The sequence below is a fragment of the Acartia tonsa genome, chromosome 10 (genome assembly GCF_053477335.1).
Source record: "Acartia tonsa isolate MP-2025a chromosome 10, ASM5347733v1, whole genome shotgun sequence".
Taxonomy (NCBI): domain Eukaryota; kingdom Metazoa; phylum Arthropoda; class Copepoda; order Calanoida; family Acartiidae; genus Acartia; species Acartia tonsa.
Genome location: NC_137269.1, coordinates 47,677,567 through 47,705,559, shown reverse-complemented (window position 1 = coordinate 47,705,559; position 27,993 = coordinate 47,677,567). Strand labels below are relative to the sequence as shown.

The 27,993-nt window shown below is 32.4% G+C and overlaps 1 protein-coding gene across 9 annotated transcripts; it reads right to left on the bottom strand.

Moving 5' to 3' along the window:
• Positions 1 to 611: 611 nt before the first annotated feature.
• On the bottom strand, positions 612 to 23,434 carry LOC145330204 (centaurin-gamma-1A-like). Of its 9 annotated transcripts, none has more exons than XR_013883319.1 (26): positions 23,344 to 23,429; positions 22,277 to 22,473; positions 22,051 to 22,105; positions 21,519 to 21,594; positions 21,087 to 21,188; positions 19,402 to 19,502; positions 18,441 to 18,481; positions 17,646 to 17,780; positions 17,282 to 17,387; positions 12,050 to 12,104; positions 11,063 to 11,222; positions 10,566 to 10,793; positions 9,817 to 10,282; positions 9,244 to 9,368; positions 8,807 to 8,858; positions 7,829 to 8,000; positions 7,259 to 7,359; positions 6,246 to 6,357; positions 5,954 to 6,090; positions 5,683 to 5,793; positions 5,119 to 5,164; positions 4,531 to 4,629; positions 2,274 to 3,696; positions 1,877 to 2,060; positions 1,120 to 1,662; positions 612 to 754 (listed from the first exon to the last, which is right to left on the bottom strand). XR_013883319.1 is itself a non-coding variant. In XM_080174810.1 (23 exons), the coding sequence occupies exons 2-23, from the start codon at positions 22,458 to 22,460 to the stop codon at positions 3,469 to 3,471; spliced, it is 2,892 nt and encodes a 963-aa protein (XP_080030936.1). In that variant the 5' UTR covers positions 22,461 to 22,473; positions 23,344 to 23,434; the 3' UTR covers positions 612 to 3,468. The 9 variants fall into 9 exon arrangements, 2 of the variants coding, with proteins under 2 accessions (XP_080030936.1, XP_080030937.1); XR_013883317.1 differs by having other exon boundaries at positions 612 to 732; XR_013883318.1 differs by having other exon boundaries at positions 612 to 732; positions 1,127 to 1,662.
• Between the last annotated feature and the right edge of the window lie 4,559 nt (positions 23,435 to 27,993).

Sequence of the window (27,993 nt, the reverse complement as noted above, 5' to 3'; positions counted from 1 at the left end):
GATAAAAATGGCCATGAATCAACTCACTTAAGGAGTGGTTTTATGAAGAACTTTATAAAAGCAAACTTGTTCAAAATTTTAAGTAAATAATCTTTGCTTTTCTTGTCATGATTATGCGGTAACTCCTGGTGGATGAAAATTGAACTTGAAGATTTTATGGAAAGGGGAAATGAAGTTACCTAACCTAGGGGTTTTGGAATGAACTATGTCCCAATTTAGGTTCTGACACAAAAGTCAATGCACCTTTAAACGCACTGTGGCTAAGCTTCTCTACAATGAGGAACCCATAAGGTTTAGTAGATATTAAAAGCCTAAGCTACAGAACAAAAAAAACTTACTACTTTATATTAAAGGATATAAAATTATTTTTAGAATGTTTATCCTTTTTTGTTTATATTCCATTCACCATAAGACATACTATTCAGAAATTTACATCAACTGATCCAAAGTTCACCCCCCCCCCCCCATACGATAAAACCATGTTCACGCCACTGTAACTGCCACAGGAATCGCCGGGAGAAGTTTACATCCAATAGAAAAATTCTAACATTCCTAAATAAACGAGAAGAGCTATTCTTATGTAGGAAGCTCCGCTCTAAATAATAACAACGTTTGTAAATGATAATAATGTATTATTACAGTTAAGAATCAATATCAAATTTCATAAAAATTGTCCTTTGAATTATCACATCATTATAAATCAGTATTCAGTATGCACTATGTTATGTAAGACTAAGAAAGTTAGAAGGTAATTCTGCCATAAAAAAAAATAATTATAGTAATCTTGACTTTGAATTCAAAATTTCCATTTTTCTGTCAAAAAAAAAACTAACTTATATGATATTCTCCTCATCAACCTTATAAACATTCCAAAAATCATAATGCAAATCAACTAAAAGTTAATTTAACTTAAAAATGTTGTGCTTATATTACCAGATATAAGGTATAACCCACAAGCGAAACAAATCTGGAATGATATTTCTGGGGCAGATGTAAAATTCTTCAATTCTACTATGTGATGACCCCCAACGACAGTTGAAATCTACGTATTTTTTAGTGATTTTCTTTCAAATTAATTACGTTGTGGGTATAAGCTGTAATATTTAATTTACTGGCTACCTTCAACTTCTTAATCAAATAGAACATAGCGTATGATTTCATGCATTTCATCAAAACAACAAAAACAAATAAGTCACAATATTTTAGACCCAAAGTATATCATGTAAAATAGCTTAAATTTCAGTGGCAATGATCTATTGAATTGTTTAGCTGTTTTAAATGAAGCGGGCAGAATTGCCACTGTTAAAAGTCAATATAAAGAATTTTTAACTCAAGACGTCGTGCTTTAAAGGCCAAAAAAGTTCCATCACTTTATGAATTTACTTGGAAGTTGTTTTAAAGCAGGACAATGAAGGCACAACTGCTGAAGTATACCAATCATATTTACTCTTAATTTTACTTACATTTTTTGGATGTTTATTATTCTGCAGTAACGTACCCACGTCCCACACCCCATTATATAAAACAAAATTGTTAAAAATACTGAACTTTATACATTAGGCCTAACAAAAATAAATATTCGTCTTTACATTCATTTACATTTTACATAAATATTGCAATTTGGTTACTTCATAATGCTTTAGAACTTTATTATTATAATATCTTAAATAATGATAATGATAGGGTTGGGTCGGATATCCGGCAATTTTCAATATCTGGCCGGATACCGGATATTGAAACTATAAGGATTCTGGATATCCGGCTGATTTCTAATGCCAGATATCCAGTTATCCGGCCGGATATCTGGTAATTTTCCGGATATCCGGCGTTGGCCAGATAACCGGACGGATACAAAATATCCGGTATCCGGCACAACCCTAGATAATGATAAACATAAATGAACTAAATCAACTGGATATGTTTTTTTAAACTAATGCATTAACAAATTATCAATACTAAAAAAATAAATGCAAGGTACGTGAAGAATTATTTCAATTTTAAAACTCAATATCTTTGGATTGGAAACATATTTATATTCATCAGGTTGTTAGGCTGATTCCCTTTTTTAGCCATTGAACCATTTGACTTGCCATGTGAACTTTTTGATACATTTTTTAGGCTAGGTGTGGTTAACTAAGCTTTAGACAAGATCCAAAGGGCTAGTATCCTTTAGTATTTAAACCGTATGGGCCTAGTCTTTTCATTAGCAAAATAAAGTTTAGATATTACAGGGGGGAGGTGGATTTGTTCACTGACTAAAAAAGGAAACTTACCATTTAATTCTAATAGGATTAATAAATAGACATAGTTCTTAACCTTTAGAGAAATAAAATTAATTATCGAAAATTATCAAAAATAGTTTTTTGTAATGTCAAAGTCGTTTAAAATTCTAAAATAACGATAATGTAGGTTTTGAAGCAATTTCATGTTATGTTTCATTATAAATTGTATTTTAGGTAGTATTAAAATATGTATGTTTTTTTTCTATTCTGAACTATAAATAAAAATAAAATAATGTTAGTTTTGTTAATTATAAATAAATTAAATTTTTTTTAAAAATATCTATTTAATTAACACGAAATTGCAGGGTTTTTTTGTATGAAAATTTGACTAGAAATTGGTCGATGAAATATTTTACTAGCTAATTATTATTCAATCAAACCATTCTTTTTCATACATACATAACTTAATTTGAATTGAAATATATTTTGCTTTTTTAACTACATAATTTGACTTATAATCCCAGAAAGTTGTTTTATACATAAAAAAATTCGTCAATTTAAGAAAAATATTGGGTCAGGTTTTAACTCAATAACGAATAATATTTCAAACACAAAATTGGATTTACGTCAGATTTACGAAGAAAGGTATTTTTTGCACATTATTTGTATTCGTTGTTGAATGCATATGCATATTTTTTAAATATATGAAACTGAAAATGATATATTTTTCTAGCATTATGGATTCTTGGCTATTTCTTATTAGTTGAATTATTGAAGTCTACATTGGCAAAAATTAATACACCAAAAGTATTTCTACTGTTTTGTAAAAATACCTCCCGTCGAATTTATGACTTTTATCCAAAATTGTACGAAAAAAACATTGTCAAGCTATAAAACAGCATTCAAAAAGTATCTAAAAATACTTTATATTAAATATTCAATATAAAAAAGTGACAATTTTTATACAAAAAAAAATCATTTGGCCTTATTAACATTGTATTACACTTATTTATAGTTATTACAGCGATTTATGTAAGCGTTTAAGTGATTATTTGTTATCTTTTATCAATAATATTATCACTTTGGTAGGTAGGTAGGTATTAGATTCATTATCATAATTTACCTTAAAATGATAAAAAAATGTTTTATCTTTAAATGTTTGTTTGTCCTGCTATTTTTCATCCCAACCACTATGACGTAACCGTAACTGAATCAAAAGGCCGCTAAATCTGTGAAATAAAAATATTCAAAGAACACTGGAGGCGACCTCTTTACTTCTACCACCCCCACCCTCTTTGACCCTTGTTGAAAAAGATCCGCGTCTGCGGGGGAGGGTGCTGCCCCCAGAGGAGGAAGCACTCTCTAGACACCCGGCGGATATCAACAGCTCACACACCTCCTGTGCACCGCTGTTGCGCGCGTGTGTCAAACAGCTGCGCCCCTCATTGTCCAGCTGATGCAGATTGCAATTGGCCTAAAATTGAAAAGTAATTTTCAAAATTATGTTCAAATTAATTCCATACTTTTATCCCTGAAGATTAATTATTTAAAATATGAAAATAAGTCTAATTAATAAAAAACAAGTTTGCCTATTATTTAATAGAAAACTGCTTATAAACTATGTTCAGTATATTAATTCAATCGAGTTTTGAATTAATTTAAAATTCAAGGCTAAGCACTGGCAAGTTTTTTTTTTTAAACATAGAAAATAATCATATTATTTTTAAATAGTTGAAAGAAAATAGCTTTTCTTAGGGTGTATATCTTTTTCATTGTCACTAGGGCTCGTGAGCGTCAAGAAAATCAACCTTTTGCTATTTTTTTTTTTTAATCAGACAGAGGTATATATTCTGCATGGGATCCCCGGCTCAGGGGGGGGGGGGAATAAAAAATAAGTGGTTGGAGGGAAAAAAAATGTAAAAATTAAGAAAACTGAAAACATTTTTTCCTGATTTCGCCCACCTCCTTGGTTAAAAAAACTAAAAAAATGTGTGGTAGGAGAAATAAAATAAATAAAATATAGAGTTTTTTAAATATTTTTCTATTTTCCCCCCTACTTTTTAAGAAAAAACTAGGGGGGAAAAAAAATAAAAATTTTTGTAGCAGGGGAAAAAAAATAAATCTTGTGCAGAATATACACCCCTGTAATCAGGTGCAAGTATAAACCGGACCTACTGCTGGAAGTCTAAACCGAACAAAAATATGGCGATCCCTCTTTACCAAAAAAAAGCATCCAAACGGGTTTAAATTTGAGACTTAGTCGCAGCTGCCAAGTCCTGATAGTTACAAATACATACATAGTACATACCCATATTAGAAGCTGTGAAATAGGAAGGTGTCCAAGGGCGGCGGCAAGATGGAGGGGGGTCCGTGTGTCTCGCGGGGATATTACGGAGTTCACCTCATCCTAAACAAGCATATAAAATTAGCTTCAAATTCTCGAGAAGTAAGGTAGGTGGATCATCATTAGATTTGACAAAATAACATTCTTGTAACTTATCCTCCAATTATCCTAATATTCAAAAAGAGTAATTCAATGTATCAGGGGAATATATTTTCCAGTATCACTTAAAAGCCGATAAATATATAGTGGATTAGAACCGGTTCTCAGCTGTACTGAAAAGTTAGGTATAGCATCGTATGATATCTAGTTTTCTACAAATATGAAAATGTACAGTAATAAGATAAAAAAAGGTTTTTTTAGCCCGTGCCTTCAATATCTCGGGGCCAAAGAACTGATTTTAATCTTAAAATTGTATATTTTCCTATCCGCGGAAAGCTGTCTATAGTACGATGCGATAAAAGCAATTAAAAATTATAAATACATTTACTTTGAACTTGTATGTTTCTTTATAAAAAGACGAGATTAAGCAAGAACCAAGTGTACGCAGCTTACCTCTGGACAGTGAGCAAGGGCTAAGGTGACACCAAGGGTATCTGATCTGAAATATAGAGCAATAAAAGATATGACAAAAAAGTAAATTTCCTCAAATTGCAGATTTGTGAACTTTTTGCTTAAGAATTATTTTTAGGCGTGAAATTTAGTTTGTTCAAAATATTTTAAAGGTCCCAGCTGGGAGGGACGTGAAATTAGGATGTTTATTACACTAGTCCCTAAAGTTTATAAAAAAAAATAACGTTTTCTTCAGCTCATACCAATAACAAAATTAATTCGGAAAAAAACACGAAACCTATACGTGTTTTTACACCTGTCGTTGGGGGGCAACACATCGTAAAATTGACGACCTCTCCATTTGCCCCCCAAATATTATTTTAGATTTAATTCCCTTGTTGGTTATACCTTATTCCTGCGTTTTCTTATTCGTTAGCTTAAAACTTTTGGGAAATTTATTAAATTTTGATTGATAGGTTCATTAATGAGTGTCCAAACGTTTCAACCTAAAATTGTAATCTACAAAAAGGGGTCATTTTGTGTATTGTCATTGGAAATGTACGGTACCTGCAAACAGAATCAATAAGATTCTGAGCCGGGCTACCCGAGCCTGGAGGTAAGGGTTTCAGGAATTCTTTCCGCTCATATTTGGCCTTGATAAACCTTTCCTTCTCCTCCCTGAAATAATGGACAAAGTAATGTAACTAACAGTAATCAATCAGGTTAGGTTTTTGTCGAATAGGTTAGGTCCAAGGACGTGTATGGTTAGGTGCCTCCCGCCAGTTAAATAAGCTTGGATTCAGTTTAATTGTAAAATTCAAATAGAGCTATATTATACCTTGGAGTACTTGGATTTGGTTTTCTATAAGGTATTGTGATGTTGTGTTCCCAGACAGAGTTGGCAAGCTGGTTGCCCAGGGCCAGCATCACTGCCAGGTGCCCAGGCGGCCACTCATCCAGGTTCAAACTACGAACCTACAAAAAAGATAAACAGGGTTTTGGGATTATTTATTGAAAAAAAATTACGATCTTTTTGACTAGGGCTGTGTACAGTGTATACTGTGTACTTACCCTAGAGATATGACTGCCTAGATTCCTATGAATACCAGAACTATATAGTATATACTTACCCTAGAGATATGACTGCCTAGATTCCTATGAATACCAGAACACTCTATGCAAACCAGAACTCCCAGGTTTAAACTGGCCCAATCAGGATTCAAGCTTTCACAGTCTACACATCTGAAATTAAAACAGTTAGGAATTTTTTTAAATAAAAGATCTAAGGATAGGTTGAAAATGAACAATACAACCACTACACCGCCTTCGTATCAATTTAAAAATCATTCACAAATATTCTTCATTTTCTTGATATTCTTTTTATCTTTTTAAATGCAGTTGCAGTCATCCTATTATATAAAGAATTATTATATGTATAAACACAGTTTAATTTTTTAACTTTTTTTATTGATGGAATACATATGTTTCTCTATAAAAATAGATCATCAGTTCCAATTAAGATGTATAAAATAAGAGTTAAAAAATATATATAAATATAATAGCATTTTGAATCCTTTTAAAAGACTAAATAAGAAAGAAGTGTTAAAAAATTATACCCCCTGCGGGGTTTTTTACTGCTTATATCCTCTTGGGGTTGGGGGGGAATTAGCATCTTTTTATAAAACGGGGGAGGTGTTTAAAGAGAATCTTTAAAGAGAAAAAATAAAGAAGTAGGTAAGCTTTTTTATTGTCTGAAAATTATGATCTTGGAAATTTTTGGTACAACTGCACTGGATGTTCATTATGAAAAAAATTTCCCCCTTTTTAGAAATAGAAGGATTCATCTTTCATGAACAAATTTTTTTAAATAAAAATTAAATTCTATGTAATTTTTAATTAAAACATTAAAACGAAAATATCTAATCTAATATTCTTGCCCTAAATATGGAAATAGTAAAAAGTAAAAAAATATTTTTAAAAATAATTTTTAATCCTCCCATTTGAAAAGTAGTGGAATAGCAATAAATTTTAGCGCGGCAACAGCGCTGAGTAGGCCTCTAGGCCCACTGCCTATTTTCGTCTTCTAGTTGCTTCGATTCCTCTCTTTTATTTTTTTCTATATGTCCTTGAAAAAGAGACTTACTTCAAATTTCCAGCCACTTGAGATCTGATCCTGTTGATTGCCGGACCTTGATCCACGCTGCCGGTATTTCCTCCAGCTTTGCTCTTAGAACTTTGGTTCCCCTAAATAAATTAATCCATATAAGATCCTGGTATTATTAGAAACTTGAATTTACACTAGGTAGTTATTGTAAACAAAACTAGAACTCTAGAATATAAATTGTGTCTAAATTGTAATCCAGAATTTTTTTCTAGTATCGCTTCGAAACCGATAAATATCCAGTGGATTAAAACCGGATCTCAGCCATACTGAAAAATTATGTATAGCTTCGTATTATATCTAGTTTTCTACGAATATAAAAATAAACAATCAAAAGATAAAAATCTGTTTTTTAGCACATGCCTTTGGCATCTCATAGCTAAAAAATGGTTTTAATCATATAATTGTACATTTTTATATCTGAAGAAAGCTGTTTATAATACGATGCAATAAACAACTAATCCTTGCCCACAGTAAACCACGCAACTATACTTTAATTCTGTCTTTATCTCTCCCACTGTATTATCTTAAAAATGCTAGATATAAATGAACCTGTAAGCTATTAAGTATCTCCGCCTCAATGGCCTCCACCCACTGATCCCTCTCCTCTAGGCTGCCCGCCTCGAAGTGCCAGGTCTTGTTGTCCAGAGATACAATCTGGAACTCCCAAGATTCCTCATCCTCCGCGAGGCCACCACCCTTCACATTGCTTGACTTCACCCGTCTGAAAGAAAAAAATGGATGATAACATCCAGGAATTGAAAGGGATAAGACAATGACCGATAAATTTATGTACAATCATCCCCAATGATAATACACAAAAATACAATCTGTAGAATACATTTAGTGGTAGAAACGTTTGGACACTCAACTTAATAAAATAACCAATCGAAATTCAAAGTACCCAAACTTCATGAGCTAACGAATAAGAAAACTTTATTATAAAACTTTGGGGACTAGTGTAATAAACAGCCCTCCCTCCCTGAACAACAACCGTAAGTGACGAAGCACAAAAAATAATTAAATGGACAAACGGACCAAGTGAGTTATATATAGCAGATGTTCAGTTCTCATGGCAAAGAAAAAAAAAGAATATTTTTAATGAAAACTGATGCCTTTTTTTACCTAAAATAAGGTTTCTGTCTTTTTAAACAAAACCGACAGACAGACGGACAAAATAAATGTATAGAGCAGATGTGCATAAATAGTAGGAATCTTCATAAAAATTTCTGCTGTCTAACTTTATTAGCAGCCGAGATAATCACATTTTCCCTATAGAGTTACGGACTGACGGACTGGCTGATGGACGGACAGACAGACAAAATGGTTTATCTTGCATTGTAAAGCATTCAAGGGGATGAAGCGGTGATCATGATTAGGGAAAAACAGTGGGTGGTAAATAAATGCACATCTCCAATGATGTAAACAAACAAAACAAATGACGTGAACAAAATCAGCAGATTTAAATTATTGGTTGAAAATTGTAGACACTGCTAGTTTGAACCAGCCAATCATAGAATATTTTCCTACCTGTGTCTTTTCTTTACATTTGGCGTTGTTTGTTCAGTCTTACTGTCTCGTCCTGCAAATAAATTAATCTTTCTTATAATATAAGTAACAGTATGTAGAGTACCAAAGAATCTCTAGATATGGTTCTCCTTTTCAATGTATCTATTCATAGGTCCTAAGAATTATATAACTATTATTTCCTACCATATAAAAGAAAAATATTATTAGTATTTTATCAGATAAAATATAACTGCTAATTAATAATAATATTTTCTTAAACTTGCCTATTTCGACTTTCTTCAACTGTATGAAAAATAAAATTCTTAGGTATATGATGTTTGTGTGTGATTTAAGTTTACTGTTAATTCCCATCTTATTTTTACATGCATTATATTTCTAGCATTCAATTTTAGAGACTATTCTCAAAATTCATTGAATGTCATAATTATAAAGGTTACCTTCAAACTTGTCTTTGTTATTGGAACCCGTATTTGTATTTTCTCCGTCGTCATTGCCACTGCCCCCTCCCTCCCTCAACACCTCGAATCCAGTGAGCGTGACTCTCTCCTTGCTGCTGTTACCACTAGTATTGGGGCAGAGGTGAGTTTTCAAGAGAATAAAATATGTGTTTGTTTATTCTTCTAAAGAATAATTGCCGCGATGATAAAAATAATTTCGCGGCATTTTCGCATAAAATAAAAACGACGGTATTGAAACTAAGAATCAAAATATGTACATTTCAGTAATTTTAATTGACGGGGTTTAAAATACTACTTGTTAAATTTAATAGAAAAAGAAAGCTAGACAGATAGAAAAGTAGATTAGGTATAAAAAACATATTAGGAAAATGTAGGTACTTATTTTGGGTTTTAGTTGACAACTTGATGTTATTGTTTATAAGTGTTATAATATTTGCAGTATTTACACGATGTTTGGTTTGTTAACTGAATGTAACTGATTGATTTAAACGCAGACGACACGAAAAAATAATAGGAAAATATATATTTTCATTTCATCTCTTAAAAACTGACCTCAGTGAACTGGACTCTGTGGTGGCGGCATGACTTGTGATCCCGCTGTTGCCCATGACCGGGACAGTGCGCATGCCGCGCGGTCCCTGCTGCCCGGGCACCTTGACCGTTACACACGTCAACGGGATGTCTTTGCCGTGACTGTTGTCCATGTAATCATGCAGTGAGGGATAATACGTCATGCGTCCCTCCTCTGATAGCGCAACATATTTCTTTTTCCAATCTTTGGAGAAAGATTTGTTTGACTTTTTGTAGAGGTACCCCTGTCTTACTGGAATACTGCGGCCACTGCCCACCTCGCCCTTGTTATCTGACCCAGTCAGACCAAGGGCGGCCTTTTTGTCCTCGTTTTTGGTTGCTTTGCCGGGTGTAAAAAGGTTGCTTCGCCGCCTGTTTTTTCTGACGCTGGTGGGGGTTGAGGAGGGTGTGGGCAGCTCACCCAAAGTTAGGGTGTCTTTGTTATCACCTATAAACACAATAAGATTATTTTCAATTAAAAATCCTTTGTTTACCTCATAATTATACTGTTTATATATCTTTTTATGTATATAAAATACAAGCAAAAAATCTTAATATTATTATTGATTGTAATGGATTTTGGAAATGGCAACAGCTAGATTAATGACAAAGAAAAATAAGTTTAGGGAAAATAACGAGGGTAAAAAATAGACTGCAGTAAAATTGATTTTTAAAAATAATATAACAGTATTAACTTTTTCTGATACTTGAATATAAAGTTTTAATCTGACCTGAAGCACTGCCCGAGCTATTCATAGCCGCCACTTCTTGTTTATCAAAGAGTGCCGCGCCAAGGCCACCACCGCCCCCCGGCTGTGATGGTCCCCCTCCAACACGTTGCTCCCACATGCGCACCCCGGCACCCACCACTCCCGCCGTCCCCAAGGAGTTGGTTGAGCTTGTGGTTGTCATTGTATCGTTGTGGTGACGCTCAGTGCTAGAGTTTGTACTTATCAAACCTGAAAAAAAAAACATTTTAAGTGGATATAAGTCAATAAAAAATAAACTAAATTTATTACTAAATAGCTAATTTGTAATAAGTTTTGAAGCAAAAATATATGTAAATCTTATTATGAATAAGATATTCAAAGAAAAAATACCTTTTTGAATACCTATATTATATTTGGTAGAAAAATCAAGAAAAAAACTCTTGAGAAAAGACCTCGTTTGCGCTAAATAAATATTTATCACTGAGATAATATGTTGCACATAAAAAAAATTAGCATACCCGCACTGCTGGGATGGTTAGGCATAGAGTTTCTGTCCTGCATCCTCGTGTGCAGCCTCTCTGAACTCAGCTGGGTCCTGTCCTGAATTTTATTTCTGAAGTCCTCCATTGCCGTCGCATTTATCATCAAACTGTTACTTGTTGGAAGGCTTATTCGGTCCTTAAAAAATTGAATATAATTTTTTTAACAAGTTTTCATAAAAACTGTTGCCTTTTTGAAATGCAGCAATCAACGTTATGTTGTGTCGAGACATACAAACATCAAAACATCTATAAATTGTTTCTGTAAATTACCAGCTAAACAAGTTTGATATAAGTATATATTATATATCTAATGGAATTCCATATTAATTTTTTCTAGCTTTAGTCAAAATAGTCAAAGTTAGAGTGTCTCTTATAACCTTTCGTTAAATATGACGTTAAGATTTCTAAATAATATTTTGATACATTTTATTTGTTAATGCACGTTTATCTTAATGTCAGATTTAACAAGCTTCGCTATTTTGATGTTGTCATCCTTGTTTTATCACAATTTAACTACCTATGCACTTTTATTACTTAAATATTTAAGAATTATAATAATGCATGGTTGAAACTTAACATTGAACTAGTGAAATATATGTAAAGTACTTGTATGTGTATGTGTGTGTGTGTTTGTGTGAGTATGTATTCATCTATGGCTTCTTTATAATTATCAAACTAATGTGTTTTTTTTCTTAAATTTACATAGTTTACATAATTTATAATTACAACAATTATTTAAGAGGGATTAGAGGGGTGAATTTAAAGGCCCCAGTTAGTCCAATATTACGAGACTGGGCACCCTATAATTCTACGCGCATTAAGCTATAGTTTTTCTAACTACTGCTATTTAAGATAGAATGCCTATTTTTTGTATGAATTTTCTATTGATTCGAAAGTTTTGCTTTCATTTTAAATTAAGATGTTTGCTATGGATGCTGTCGTCCATGTTAAAACTAAACTTACCGGATTAAAACTGCCAAGGACGGGGGATTGTTGAGTTATATTTGTGTTGGCATACCTAAAAAAACATTAGTTAATAAAAATTTGAGTAAAAATGACAAAAAAAACAATAAATTTTTCTTAATCCTGTTACTTAAAGTATTAAGTTTTTTGTATGTCGGCTTCCGATAACTACTGAATCGATTAGAGTTTTCCATTTTAAGTAAGCCTCACATTGTTCGCAGGATGGTTTTAGGCTTTTTTCATATATAGTTCGTATGATGGTTTATTTGGATATTTTTCTAACTTTTCAATATTTTTATTTTAATGGTAACAAATTCGATTTTTTTTGCGCTGAATACAAGTGTGAAGAAAAAGAATATATCTACTCTGTAATACAAAGTAGCTTGATGTCTGTCCGTTCGTCTGTAGCTTATGATCTCGGAAACCACAGAACCGATTGGATTCTACACTTCAGGGAATAAATCTACTGTATCTGTGGTGGTTTTAAGCTATTTTCTTAGGGGGTGGGACACCCACAACCCCCCCCCCCCCAAAACAAAAAAAATATTCCCCTCAATTTTTCAGGCATTTAATTTTAAATGTGGTGGTCTCACCAGAGGTACTTATTTTTTTAAAATTACCTCTATGGGCACAGCCCCTAGAGGATAGGGGCAAAGCCGCAAGTGGTTTTATATGATTTGCATAAGGAAAAAGGATAAGAGGATGAATACTCACCCCTTTTTCATGGTAAAATACTACTTCCCCATCCCTAAATTTAGAAGCAGACGAAAATCAAAAACCGCCCAGGGCTTTTTGTAAGTCAATCATAAATAATAATGTGAATAAAAAGAAAAACGATATTTAGCAATCAGCCGTGGGCGGTCAGAATCAGCTGAATGTTCATTATGAAAAAAATTTCCCCCTTTTTAGAAATAGAAGGATTCATCTTTCAAGAACAAATTTTTTTTAAATAAAAATAAAATTCTATGTGATTTTTAATTAAAACATTAAAACGAAAATATCTAATCTAATATTCTTGACCTAAATATGGAAATAGTAAAAAGTAAAAAAATATTTTTTTAAATTATTTTTAATCCTCCCATTTGAAAAGTAGTGGAATAGCAATAAATTTTAGCGCGGCAACAGCGCTAAGTAGGCCTCTAGGCCCACTGCCTATTTTCGTCTTCTAGTTGCTTCGATTCCTCTCTTTTATTTTTTTCTCTATGATGATTTGCCAACCAAAACATATCTAAAAACGTATCGTATGGGCATTCAACAAAAATTAAATTTTCAGCGGACAAATGTCAAAAAAAAATCTACCTATTACTTAATCTTCGTAACGTGAACATATTAACTTCATATATCAATACATTAATATAAATATTGTATGATAATTATCACCGTCATAAAAATTAACCTTTTAACAACTAAGTTTAAATGTATAATGATCAAAGTATTGTATTACACTAAGAAAGATTATCCGGTAGTGTTGTAGAATGGATATTGTTTTAGTTCAGACTAAAATATATATCCCAAAAGTAGCGGACACTATAGCAAAAATATCATCTCATTGCAAGGAGAAAATATTTAAGGCTAAAAATTGAAATATATTTTAAGGTAAACAAGGATGGAAACATGCATAAGCCGCGAAGCAAAAAATAAGAATGACAAACGGACAAAGCAAGTTATAGATCAGATTTTCACTGTTTAGTGATCATAAAAAGAGAGAGAAAAGAAAAGTTATTAAATATGTAGAAAATCGCATTATTTAGTTATAATTATATCAAGGTCTTCTGTATATCAAATAGTGATTGAAACGTTTGAACACTTAATTTAATTAAACAGCCAATCAATATTCACTAAAGTCCCCAAAGTTGTTAAGCTATTATAAAACTTTGGGAACTAGTATAATGAACAGACCATTGTCCCCTCCCTACATGCATTCTTCTGCCTTTATAAGATTAATAGGAGAAAAGGGGGTACGTTTAATTCCAATTGACCTAGTCCTGGTTTCAATACATTTCATATACGTTTATCTTTTTAAAATTCGATATTTTCAGTGTTATCCTTTAAAGTCTCTAAAATTTTGGAGCCAGAGTGAAAATTTGTGCTATGAGTCAGGGGGAGGAGAAATGAAGGATGAATAAAGATGCACTTCGACGGAGACTTTTTATGATTCACAGAGTAGTTTTTTTTTACAAAATATTATTTCAATTCAAGGAAAGGTTTTGTTTTATTTTGTCTTTTTACCTAATCAGTTGTAATTGCAAAATAAACCAGATATTTTTTATTATAGACAACAAACGACATATCGATGTACAATTTACATAGTCATGAGGAATAGGATAAACAAAATTATTCCTTCTTCAGGTCATAATTCTTGGTTGAAAATTACGAATCAACTTTTTATTTTTAAGGAAAGTACCCTCATTTTTATAGCCAACGTACCTAATGAGGGGACGTATCTAGAAAACTTTGGGTACCGGTAAAATTTACAGTCAATGTCCTCCTCCTCCCTGGTATTTTAAAACAACATCGATTTAGGGAAATTTTGAAAGAACTACAAAATTTGTCTGTGCAATAGTCTGATGAATAAATTGATATTATTGCATTCAATATGTCCTTGGAAAACTTTATATTTGGAGTTACAAAAACAATTTTAAGAACTTTCACAGAATAATAAAGTTTAAAAAAGTGTCCCTTGTCTCTTAATATACGGGGAAAATCCGCTGGAATAGAACCGATACTCAGCCATAATAAAAAAAATTATGTATAGCTTCGCAATTCTGTCAATTTCCCACGAATATTAATATAAAAATAATAAAATTAATACCAGTCTTGTTAGCCCAGGCCTTCGGCCCCTGAGGGCTAACAAACTGGTTTTAATATGAGGATTTTTAATTTATGATGTATGAACAGTCCTTCATTAAATAACAAATCAGCCAGCCTAGATATTTGATTTGGAGAATAAAATTTGTATTTTAAATTCCTCTTTAATTCTGTGACATGCCTGCTTTAGTCAGAAGTATTACTTTGATTTTGTGAAAATCAAAAAAAGACATTTGTTAAAAGTTATCCTTATATAACAGGATCTGTGTGTGTCTGTCTGTATCCAATTGTCTCGAAAACCACTAAACCGATATGATTCTCCTTTACAATGTAGCTCTTTGCAAGTCTCTGTAATGTTTATAAATATTTTGGGGGATGGTGCAATCTTTTTCTTTTTATAGCTACAAATAAAAGTGGGGGGGGGGGGCAATTCCCATTTCCTCCCCCTCCCTTAAGTGCTCCTAGAGGCGTCTAAGGACATAGCCGCTAGTTATCTAAATTTTAAAAATGGACTCACTTGCATCATAAGGACGGCCTAGTGGATATTTAAGGGATGTTACTAAATGTTTTGATAAAAAGCCACTTGAAGTTTGTCGTGAAATTGTGGTCAAAATGTTTTTCCGTGAAGTATGGACAATTTCAAATTTATATTTCTTAGAATTATGAGTAAATGCTTTTAGTCTTGCCTCCGTCTGTGTGTGCGTGTTTGTGTGTGTGTTTGTGTGTGTGAGTGTTTGAGTGTGTGTGGGTGCGTGTGTGTGACAAAAATATTGCAATAATTCATAAAAAAAACACTTTTTTGATCTAAGGAGGCTTCGCATAAATGCATATTATGATTTTAAGCTCATTTTTCTGCCCCTTCCTACCCTTTTCGAATACAGAACCCCTTACTGATGCTAGCATAGCAGCCACAAGTAAGGGTAAAATAGTCCATTTCTTATACCTTTAATATGTTTTTAACAAACATTATTTTATTGTCAATTTCAGCCACAATACTTTTCCTTTCATTCATAATATGTCTTGTGTGTATTTTAGGGATGGCAATCCGTCCAATTTTTGGACTGGATTCGGATTCTTACAAGAATCCGTCTAAAAAAAAGGTGGATTCCCGCGGATTCCGGATTCTAGCTATATTTTTAAAGGCTTTTTAAAAAATTACCTAAGTGCTACACACGTCCTAAACATTAATGTTCTTGGTGTTCTCAATATTTCACTTCCGAGAATAGAACCAAATTTTAAAAGATATTATATAATATATAATGATGATAATCTTTGCCTTCAAAAAGGCGGAGTTGAAAGAAAAAACTCAAGACGCTAATTTTAGCCTACCAATTAAGAATCCGCTATTAAAAAACGGATTCCGGATTCGGATTCCAAAATTGGCTAAAAATTGGGCGGATTCCTAATCCCAGATTCGGATACGGATTGCCAACCCTAGTGTATTTTAAGCTCCACTAGAATTCACTTTGTCTGTCTGTCAGTCAGTCAGTTCGTATCGCTATGGAGCAAATGTGACTTTCTCGGCTGCTATTAAAGATAGAGAGCTGAAATTTTAGTGAAGATTCCTGTGACATATGCACATCTAGTCTATGCATTGTTTTTTGTTCTTTGTTATGATAACTAGACATCTGCTCTGTAATTCGTGTTTTTTTTCGTTTGTCCATTCCATAATTTTATTCTGATTCGATACTTACGGATGTTGTCATCCTTGTTTATTTTGAAATGTTTGTGTGTGTGTGTAGATGTGTACAGCGAGTATGGAAAAGTGCATGAATTGGACTTTCCCAAAAAGGACAAAACTCACTAGGTAAAATGTTTCTGAGTGGCTAAATGTTAATCATGAGCAGAGATACTCTATGAGTAAAACAATCCCCAAGAATTTTTTTGAATTTGTGAAAATAACTTTAGTTAATGATAAATTAACTAGAGGGAAACAAAAGTCTTTTCTTATCAATATCTATTTTAAAATATATTTGGGTAAACATAGCGATAGCACCCTCTTCAGTCTAATGCAGTTTAGCTAGATGTTGGAACTTTTGTTGTTTGGTGGGGGATTGGCAAGATTTATGTCTAGTTATTCTAATTTTAGTTATAATGAGACTTGTCCGCGGAAACGTAATAAATCATTTTATCATACTTTTTATAATGTTTTAAACAAATAAAAGATTTTTTATGCACAGTTCAGAACCGATTTAATTTCAACAAAAAAATAGTTAATAAATGTACTAAAGAAACATGGTGTCTGTAAGTATGTATGCCCCTTAAGATTTAATAAACGGCTAGACCGACCCAAGAAAATATAACACCCCCCCCTCAATTTTTTTTAGATACAAAATACATGTGCGAGTTTCCCACTACCTTCTAGGGAGAAGCCCCTAGATGCTTGGGGCACGGCCATCAGTAAATAAAAATAAAACTTCTTACCCATTACTAGGTGAGGAAAGGTTGGAAGAGTAAGGTCTAGGTATCTGTTGGTAAATAGATGAGGATGTGTTGTTTGTTGATTTTAACTGGACTATTTTTTGGCAAGCTGAAATAAAAACAATCTTATATGAATGTTGATTTTCAATAAAAGTCTCATAAAAATAACTTAACTCTTGGAGAAATTAAAACAGAAAATCATTTTAATACATTGAATATCTAAAATAATGTATAAGCGAAGCAAATCATTACTCATAAACTCATAACTTTTATTATTTCAAACATTTATAATTTTAGATTAAGATAGGAATGAAAATTTAAAAATAATAACGAGTTAGGCAGTAAGCAATTATAAATAAAAACGTACCATCTTGAAAGACCCTCTCAACGTTGAGACCATAAGTGGCACAGGTCTCGTAGTACGCGCAGCGGTTCAGGTCCGTGGACAACTTCCTCGCTCGAGACTCCTCGATAATTCGCGGATTTTTGTCACAGATTGCGTCTAAACAAAATTTTGTTTTTATTACAGTTTGGTTTTGAATCCGATTACTATACCTATACTGGATTAGAACCGGGTTTAAGCAAAGATGAAAAATCATGCATCGTATCGTATCATAGGTATACAATTTTCTACGATTATTTTCAACCTATCGAAAAAGTTTGAACAAATTTTAGCTAAAGAATGAGATAATTTGTTCATTAGACAGTAGACTATAAAAGTTGGAAAGATTTTTAATCAATATAATAGATTTTAAATCTGCATAAAGTTTTAAGGATTTTTTATAAAATTAGTTTTTTATATAATTCTTTATTTAAAGGCACAAATACAAATTAAGTTAAATAATTTTGAGATCTGTGATTGGTGGATTGAAAACTATCTGCGCTCTGATTGGAGAAGCTTAAGTGACGTACATCATTCAACCAATTAGAGCGTAGGTAGTTTCCAATCCAGCTATCCTATTGGTCAAAATTTATTAACTTAAATCGTATTTGCGCCTTTAAATAAAGAATTATATAAAAAACGAATTTTATAAAAAATCCTTAAAATTTTATGCAGATTTCAAATCTATTATATTGATTAAAAATCTTTAAAACTTTTATAGTCTATTAGACAGCGTATATTTTGCAGTAATTGCTCCATTAAAAATTAAAAAAATTTCACCTTGAGTTCCGACAAGTATTAAAGGTACATCTTGTAGATTTCTAAAATAAAAAGAAAAAATTAAAAACCAATAAGTTATTCAATTCAATCACAATAGCAGTAAAAAAAAACTATTCTTTATTGGTCCTTTTGGCATAGTAATTATAAATGTCTTAAAGTTAAAAGGATTGCGCCCTTTTGACATATTAATTGAAAATGGCTGAAAATTTGTACCAGTATTGCGCCGTTTTGGAATAGTAATTATAAATGCAGTGTTCTGGAGCCGGAGCCGGAGCCGGGAGCCGGGAGCAGCAACATTTTTGGTGGAGCCGGAGCCGGATCCGGAGCCGTATTTTTCGTTAAAAACGGCTCCGGCTCCGGACTAGCTAAAAATGATTTTTTAAAGTAATATTATAATTTGGCAACGGTCTATTTCCATATAATAAACTGAAAAACTATTGTTACTTAACAAATAGACACACATCCTTCTACTTTTATATAGCTTTAATCAAATAAAAGCAAAATATTTTATATTATTTATTTTATTTTATCAAATTCAATAATGAAAAAAAATTGATATATTAATTTTAAGGTAGGAGCCGGAGCCGGAGCCGGAGCTGGAGCCGGAGCCGGGAGCCGTATTTCCAAATACGGCTCCGCGGAGCCGGAGCCGGAGCCGGAGCCGCATCAAAATTATACGGCTCCGGCACCCTGTATAAATGGCTGAAAAACTGTTCTTTATCGCGCCATATTGACATAGTATTTGTATGTCGCTGAAAATCTGTACTTGTTTTGCGCCATCTCGGCTTAATAATCATAAATGGCTGAATTACTGTACCTGTATTGCGCCATTTTGTCATACAAATGATATATGGCTGAAGAACTGTATCTTTATTTTGGCATACTAATGAAAATGGCTGTAAAGGATTACCTTAATTGCGCCATTTTGGCATGATAATTAAAAATGACTGAAAATTTGTACCTGTATTGTGCCATTTTGGCATAGTAATTATAAATGGCTGAAAAACTGGTGTCATTTTCTAAACTGAACACAAACACTAATGCATCAACCCAGGCTGTAAACTGAAATAAAAAGGTTTCTATTAAAAAAAATATTTTTAACTGAAGATAAAAATAAACTAAAAGAAAGGTAGAGATAAAGAGTTCGTATGTAGAGCCGGTCTAATCTTTTGACATAAACATTTATATTTCGTTGTCAAATTTTTACCCAGATTTTTTTCTAAAATAGCTGTTCCATTAAGGTTTGGTAGGTATCTGATAAATTTGTTTTTAAATATAGTCATTTAAGTTTATATTAGTTTTATTCTTAGTTATTCAAATGGATATTTAAAATCACGTTGATTTCTATTGTAGTCCTAAAAATATATCTTAATTATAAGATTATTAAATATAACAGAATCAACAGCTTTAAATGAAATCCTACAACAAGCCTTCTTGGAAAAGTAAAAATATAAAGTTTCATTTTATTTTTTTGGATATCAATTTATATACATATGTCTGTCAAATTCTATGATACTTATTGTCAAAATTGTGTTTTCTCACAAATTAATAAAATATGGTTAAAATCAATCATCGCAAATTTGCAGTAAAATCCAGGAATAAGGTATAACCAACAAGGGAATTAAATCTAAAATAATATTTGGGGGGCAAATGGAGAGGTCGTCAATTTTACGATGTGTTGCCCCCCAACGACAGCTGAAAAACACGTATAGGTTTAGTGATTTTTTTCCGGATTAATTTCGTTATTGGTATGAGCTGAGTAAAATCTCTCAACTAGCAACTCAGATAACTGTCAAAAACAATGATGATAACATTAATCAAAGCTACGCCGCGGGTCAGCCGCCAAACGGTCAAAGTTTTTCAGTTAGAATAATCCTAGCCTGTCCCAAAGCAAATAGTTTGAAAGCTTTCACTTGTATAGAGGCTTTAAAGCTTTCTGTTTACGTAAAAGCATACAAAATCTCCCTCCCTATGTTTGCAACTTAATGCATTTTAAGTTATCAAATTAATTTGGTTACATTTTAGAGAATAATCCCTTAAAAAAGAACAAAATAGGTTTTCTTAATTATCAAGATTAACTTTAAGATGATAAACTTACTTGTGTTTTAAAGCAATAAGTTAATCTTGAAATTAATAAATAAATAGGTATTTAAACCAAGTTTTACTCATGTTAAAACACCTCACCATAGAGCTATCCCTTTTATTTTATATGAAATTAGAAATGTCATTTTGAAAAATAATACTATTGAAACAATGACTTTTAAAATCTATTGCGTGTAATTGTTATGATGTAATTATCAATTTCATAAAATCTGCAATTTTTATTTATTTAATAAGCTGAAAACATTTGTATTTATTTACTTTATATTTGTTAATCATGTCAAAATATTTTTATCTTTCTGATATTTCAATTAGGATTTTTAAAACTTTATCTTTCCCAATTATGTGATTCATACCTATACATTTTATGATATGACTAGCGACTACGCCGATAGGGGCCTCTAGAGGCAATTGACAGGAGGGGGGGGGGGGTGTTTTTAATGCCATCAAAAGAAATCACAAAAAAAACCTTCATTACCTCAAGTGCTAGTAAATAAACAATACACTTTTCAGCAATAATAAACTAACAGTACATATGAAAATTACCTGTAATTCAGGAGGACCACCCTCATCTCTGATAAGTAAAAGATAGGACTGTCCGTCCACAACTACTTCTTTCTTAAACCTTCCACCCTCTGGTGATTCTTCCTGTAAACAAATAAAAACCGTGAATTACATATATACTACTGTATGTTTATTTAACCCTTACCTACTTAAAATGTGCGCTATACAATATCATGTAGGTATATATTCTTAGTATGTTGTTTTAATATAAAGCCAAATAGTTCTAGAGATCTTAAGGGATAAGACAATGGTCGAAAAAATTATTTAGAGCCCTGATAATAAACAATTTAATCCTTCTGAAGATAAAAATTATTGGTTGAGAAGTTTGGACACGCTTAGTTAAACCAATCGATAAAGGTACCTACCTCGAGTTTTTCAATATTTTTAGTAAAAACTTTTGTCAATGTAACAGACCTGCATGTAGCTGCCAGTTAAATATCTATGTACCAGAGCTGATTTTCCACTTGATAGAGAACCAACAATTCCAAGTCTAAATAAACACAGAGTAATAACTTAATATTATAATTATATAATATATTACAAATTTTTAGCATTAAGTATAATATTAGCTGTTGCACCCTCCCCCCCTCCCTAGATTCTAGATAAAATAGCTCAATATGAAGCTACCCTAAAATGAAGAACCAATAAGGATCAGTGGTTAGCGAGATCTTAAAAGCCAAACAAATAACTAACAAATATAAAAGAAAATCTGTCTAGAATAGGCTTAAAATCTCGCTGACTGCAGAACCAATTGGGTTCTTGCTTTCAGACAAGTCATATGATTTTTTCAGGTATATAAATGGATCATGGATTGCTATAGACAAGATTCAACTTTTTAAACATATCAAATGTGGAGGAAAATCTGCAGTTACATCTTCTGGATATAAAAAGATAGCATTGAATATACATTTGTAGGTAATTTTAAAGATTTAGACAAATGACTCACCTTAAATCTGGCACGGCTCTGGAAAGAGTCCATTCTTGAGAATTCACAAATGAATCTAAAACAAGTTTAGGATAAATAAAAATCATTAAACCCCCTGTCTAAAAATATTTCTTTCTTTATTTTCTTTGTTGATAACGATGATTAAATTGAAAAAAAGCAACATTAAATCGAAAAGGTTTGTTCAGGCTGGCGGGGATATATTGTATAAAAATATTTCCTAACTCACCTTCAATACAGACAACATGTTCTCTAATTTGTTGCACCAGGTATGGATCATGCACCAAGTCGATCAGATCATAAATTGCGTAGATGGACGGATGCACGGACTCGAACCTTTGTATTTCCTGCCGGATGGCGTAGGAATTTGAAATGTAGGGGACATAGCCCCCACCCCTTCCACTAGGCATCATTATTTCCTAGACCCTAAAATATTATATACTCAAAAATCCAAAATGTTTCTATTAAAGATAAGTAGTTTCTTAAATAAACCCATATTATTATCCTACCTCAAAATCAACAAAATCAAGTAGTTTACCTAGTCTCTTAAAGAATCGATAAGTAAACAGAAAAATTATTTGGTGTGAAAGGTTTATGCAATTGTAATAAATATAATTTCCAATTGTTTCACAAATTAAAGAAGATTAACCTAATTGAAATAAGATTGATGTTATAAATAACGTTAAATAAATAGGAATAGTTACAACTGTCAACACACAGAAAAGCTTTTAGGAATCAAAATAACTGTATAAATAAAATTTTAATACCAAACTGAACAAAACGGTAAAATGCGAACATATATGATACTTAAATATATCAAATTTCATAAAAATCCTTCTTATAAAAAATGAATAATATAACTTTGCTCACCCTCACACACTCACACATATCCAACTCAACAAATGCAAATTTTGTGTAATATTATACGCTGCCAAGTTATTTCACCTATCGTTTACTATTCTAAACATTTTGCTTAAAAATCAAGAAGTAACTAATGGTGTAATTCTGCCGTAAACAAGGACGATTATTCAGTGGTTAGAGCAGCAAAAAATATCTGTATTTTAGTTGGTGTACAGTACATAGATGATTTTTAAACAATAATACCTAATACGCCATGTGTGAACAATTTCGCAACGCATTAAACAAAAGTTAACTTATAAAAAGTTAAAGCTAAATAAGCACATGATGGCTCTTGTTGAAGTCAGTTAACACTTAAAATCCAATTTCACGTACTGACACATAGACAGAAACACTATTTTTTTTATAGATTGCTTCTAAAAATACTTCATTCCTTACCTCTGGCTACATTTCCAACTTGTTACATTGAAAGTGCACTGAACTACTTCAGACACATTCGTTACTTTATCAAACATATAATATCTGAAAATCATTACCTAACGATAATTTTATGGAACAAAATGGTTTTATTTTATTCTTTATTTAAAACTGCCTAATGGAAAGAGATGTCAAGGAATTACTAAGCCGATGTAATAGTGCACGTCCCTAAGGTGATAACAAAATTAACGCCGAAGGATAGATTTTCAATAATAAAAGCCTAAATCTAATACCCTATTCGGTTTTATTTCTAATCTAAATTTTGCATCAGAAGGCCGGACTATGTTTTGTTGGCTCTAAGTAATCCTGGGATGCTATGAACATATTTTTTTGGACCAATTAACTCCATATATGTATCTTGAGGCTAATAATTAAAATCTGTACCTATAATTAAAATATTGTGAAACCTAAACATGTTTTTCAAAAAAAAGGAAATTTTGATATTTTTTGAAAGAACGAATTAAGTTATCTTAGGTTTAAGTCCATAAACATATATAATAATTGGAACTAAGCAACAAACAAAATATAATTTTTAAGAACAAAAAAAATTGTATTTCTTTAATGAAAAAGGGCGTGTAATGTAAAAAATAAATCGGTAATCATAAAATTAACATAACCAACATCACTTTTAGACTAACATTAACTTTTTGCTTCAAAAATCCTTTCACAAATATTTTCTCATATTCTAACTGTTTGTGGTTTTTCTAATACTTTTAACAACAAATCCTGAGAACTTAAATAATAATATACTAAATATTAATACATAACAGAAGAAACACTTCTTTCCTTCCTGCTTCTTCTATAATAAATAGTTGTGGCAGGTAGTTTGTGGTAAATATGGTTCATGGCCGTAAACATTTTTAACATATTTTCCCCTCTAAAATTTTGAAAATACAAATTCTATACATCTATATTTTCATGTTAATAATTCTTAGAATGGATTGTCTGCTAAATAAAAACGGCAGCATCCTAGTTTAGGAGTGGAGATACCCGGTATCATGAAAATTAAACCCCCCCCCGGGGGTATGCATCTATTTTGACACCCGGTATGCATCAATTTTGACCCGGTATATATTAATTTGGTCACCCCAATTTTTTTTGCTTAAAACAGACAAATGGGTAATGAACAATACATAGTGGGTCAAAAATAAAGCATACAGGGTACAAAATTAAAGATAGGGGGTAAAAAGATAAAGGGTCAAACATATACCCCCCCCCCCCCCCCGGTATGCATCAATTTTGACCCGGTATATATTAATTTGGTCACCTTAACTTTTTTTGCTTAAAACAGACAAATGGGTAATGAACAATGAATAGTGGGTCAAAATTAAAGCATACAGGGTATAAAATGAAAGATACGGGGTAAAAAAATAAAGGGTCAAACATATAGCCCCCCCCCCCCCCCCCGGTATGCAACAATTTGGACACCCGGTAAGTGTCAAAACGGATATCCCCCCCCCTTATAATCCTAGTGTCCATTGAGGTCAGTCCGCGCGCGAATTTCCTCTGGACTGAGATTCATCTTTAACCCCAATTCTATTTCAAAGAGGGGAAAGGGTTGGATGATAAGGTGATATTCTATTTATAAGGAGGTATATAGTTAGACAACTGCCACTATCCATATGTTGTTTTGTATTAAACTGACTTTATTGTATAATAAAATTGTTTTCTAATATGTGTGTGGTGTAGAATATGTCATTTTTTTACCTAACATTGATGAAAGTTTGTAGGTTTGTGCTTGTTTTATTTAAAAATTGAGACTCCTAGTGGGAGATTTTGTTACTAATATATAGGGCCTGAAATTTGGCCTGGAATAGCTGAGGCTTCATCCTCAATGGAGTTATGAGATGATTAGACTGCTCAATAAAATGGACCATCTCCTTCCCTTGTCATGTGATGGACACAAAAGAGGCAAGCTATTTGCAATAAAGCAAAAAAATTGGGGTGACCAAATTGATACATACCGGGTCCAAATTGATGCATACGGGGTGTCCAAATTGATGCATACAGGGTGTCAAAATAGATGCATACCGGGGGGGGGGGGGGGGGGGTAAATGTTTGACCATCTATCTTAATTTTGTTGGTGTCATAGGAAAATGTTATCATAAAACTTTGGGGACTAGTGTAATAAACAGCCAATTGTCCCTCTCTCTCTATTTCTACTGGTGCAATTAATTCTTATATTAAAGTAACAGGATGTCTAACTGTCTTTCTTTTTCTCAGAGAGAGATGAGACAACGGATTGTTTATTACACTTGTCCCCAAAGTTTTTTTTAATAATGTTTATAAGAATTTTGGGGACCTGAGAGAATTTTGTTTGGTTGGTTTATATTAAGTTGAGTTTTCAAAGTTTAAACCACTAATCGTAATCTAAAGAAGGGTTAATTTTGTGAATCATGTACATTAATTTATTTTACATTGTCTTATCCCTTTATATACCTACTTTTTTTCTATGCAAGGATCAGCGGACCAATTTGGTTTCTTTAATTCATTGAAGCTTTGGGTTGGTTTTGAGTATTTTTCAAAGCGAAGCTTTTCTATAATTAGGGTCGGTCCGTCCGTCGGTCCGTCTGTCCATCCGTCCATCACGGATAGCTTTTTTCGTTAATTTAGACATGTTAGAATTGTCCTATTGATTTCAAATTTTGCATGGTGATTCCTTGAGTAGTTAGGTATGATTTAGAAAGCGTAGCAACTCTATAATCATTACCAAAATGTCCGTACGTCCATTTTAAACATGTTGATTTTTTTTACTTTTTTAAATATCTTTTTCCGTTAATTTAGGCATGTTAGAATTGTCCTATCGATTTCAAATTTTGCATGATGATTCCTGTAATAGTTGGGTACTAGTTAGAAAACGTAGCAACTCTATAATCATTACCAGAATGTCCGTACGTCCATTTTAAACATGTTAATTTTTTTACATTTTTAACAACAAATTTGTATGTGACCTAATTATCCGATTGGTCTGATTTTTGGTATACAGATTCCTGGAACAACAAAGTACAATATTATAAGCGAAGCAACTCTATAATCAAGTCCTAAAAATGTAAGTATGTCCATAATCATTATCCTGTATCAAGCAGTTTTTCAACAAATTTACTAACAATTTTGCTTTGACTCTTATACATTCGCATTCTGATTATTCAGTTCTGACATTATACAAGTGTTAATGTCCGTTTGTCCTACCGTTTCAGAGCTTCGCTTTTATGGATGTTGTCATCCTTGTTTAAAAACAATTTCTATAAAAGTACCAAAAGTTTTTGAATACAAAAATAAGGGAGTATGTATTTAAAACTTTGGGCACTAGTATAATTAACAGTCCAATATCCCCTCCCTCCCTGTTTATAATACTGATAACCAGTGGACCTATAAGGTTTTTTATTCAATAAAGATTTTTCTCGTATTCATTCGAATCCGGTGGATATGAACCGGTTCTCATCAATACGAAAAAACTATGTCTAGCATCATATTATATCCAGTTTTCTACGAATATAGAAATGTACAATCATAAGATTAAAACTAGTTTTTTTAGTTAAAACCAGTTTTTTTTAGCCGGTGCCTTCGGCACCACGGGGCTAAAAAAACTAGTTTTAATCTTATAATTGTACATTCTATATCCGCGGAAAGCCATTTATAATACGATACGAGAAATAACTATGAACAGTATTTTCTTAATTAACAAATCTTTATATAAAAGTAACATAATCAGTGTATATCTGTCTTTGTGTACCGAAGGATCTTGATATCTGCTGAACCGATATCCTTCTCCTTTACAGTGTAGCTTCTCATAGGTCCTGGGAAGGTTCATAACAAAACATAACATTATAACATAATAAAAAAATACACATATCCTCCCCCCCTCCAAAAAAAGATTTTACTTTATCTTTTTAATTTATAATAAACTAGCGACTTCGCCTCTAAGGGCACTTGAGATGGATAGGGAATTGACCCTCCCCCCGATTTGAATTTTAGTTTTAAAAAGATGAATTTGGAAAATAAAATGTTTTTTTTTAAGAGTGGTGCGTGGTACCCTTACACAAAATAGTTGTAAACCTTCCCAGGACCTATGAGAAGCTACACTGTAAATGAGAACTATAACGGTTCAGTGGTTAGCAAGATCCTTCGGTACACTAGACATACACAAATCCTTACTTTTTATATAAACTAGCGGCTACGCCCCTAGAGGCCTCTAGTGGCACTTTAAATGTTTTTGTTTGTTAAAGTTAATTTTTATGACGATACCTCTTTATTTGACGTTGAAGTCTCCCCTAAATTTTTTAAAATTTCGATTTTTTTGTCATTTCTCTTGGGAGGGTGGTGGTACCCTCCCCCAAAATAGTTATAAACCTTCCCGGGACTTATGAGAAGCTACCCTGTTAAGGAGAACCCGATCGTTTCAGCGGTTAGCGAGATCCTTTGGTACAGACACACACACAGACATCCTGTTACTTTAGTATAAGGATAAGAAATGATTATCTAAATTCTTTAATTTAAAAAAACAAATTGGTCCACCGGTTATCATGATTTTGTATATCCGTATCATAAACAGGGAGGGAGGGGACATTGGACTGTAAATTAAACTGGTGCCCAAAGTTTTAGATACATACT

What these genes read in the sequence shown, in the direction of transcription:
- LOC145330204 (XM_080174810.1), bottom strand. Translation starts at nt 22,460, where the DNA reads ATGATGCCTAGTGGAAGGGGTGGGGGCTATGTCCCCTACATTTCAAAT. An exon ending in CAAGTGGCTGGAAATTTGAA is followed by an intron (nt 6,358 to 7,258) that starts GTAAGTCTCTTT and finishes TTTTAATTTCAG; the next exon opens with ATGTGTAGACTGTGAAAGCT. An exon ending in TTTCACAGCTTCTAATATGG is followed by an intron (nt 3,697 to 4,530) that starts GTATGTACTATG and finishes TTTCAATTTTAG; the next exon opens with GCCAATTGCAATCTGCATCA.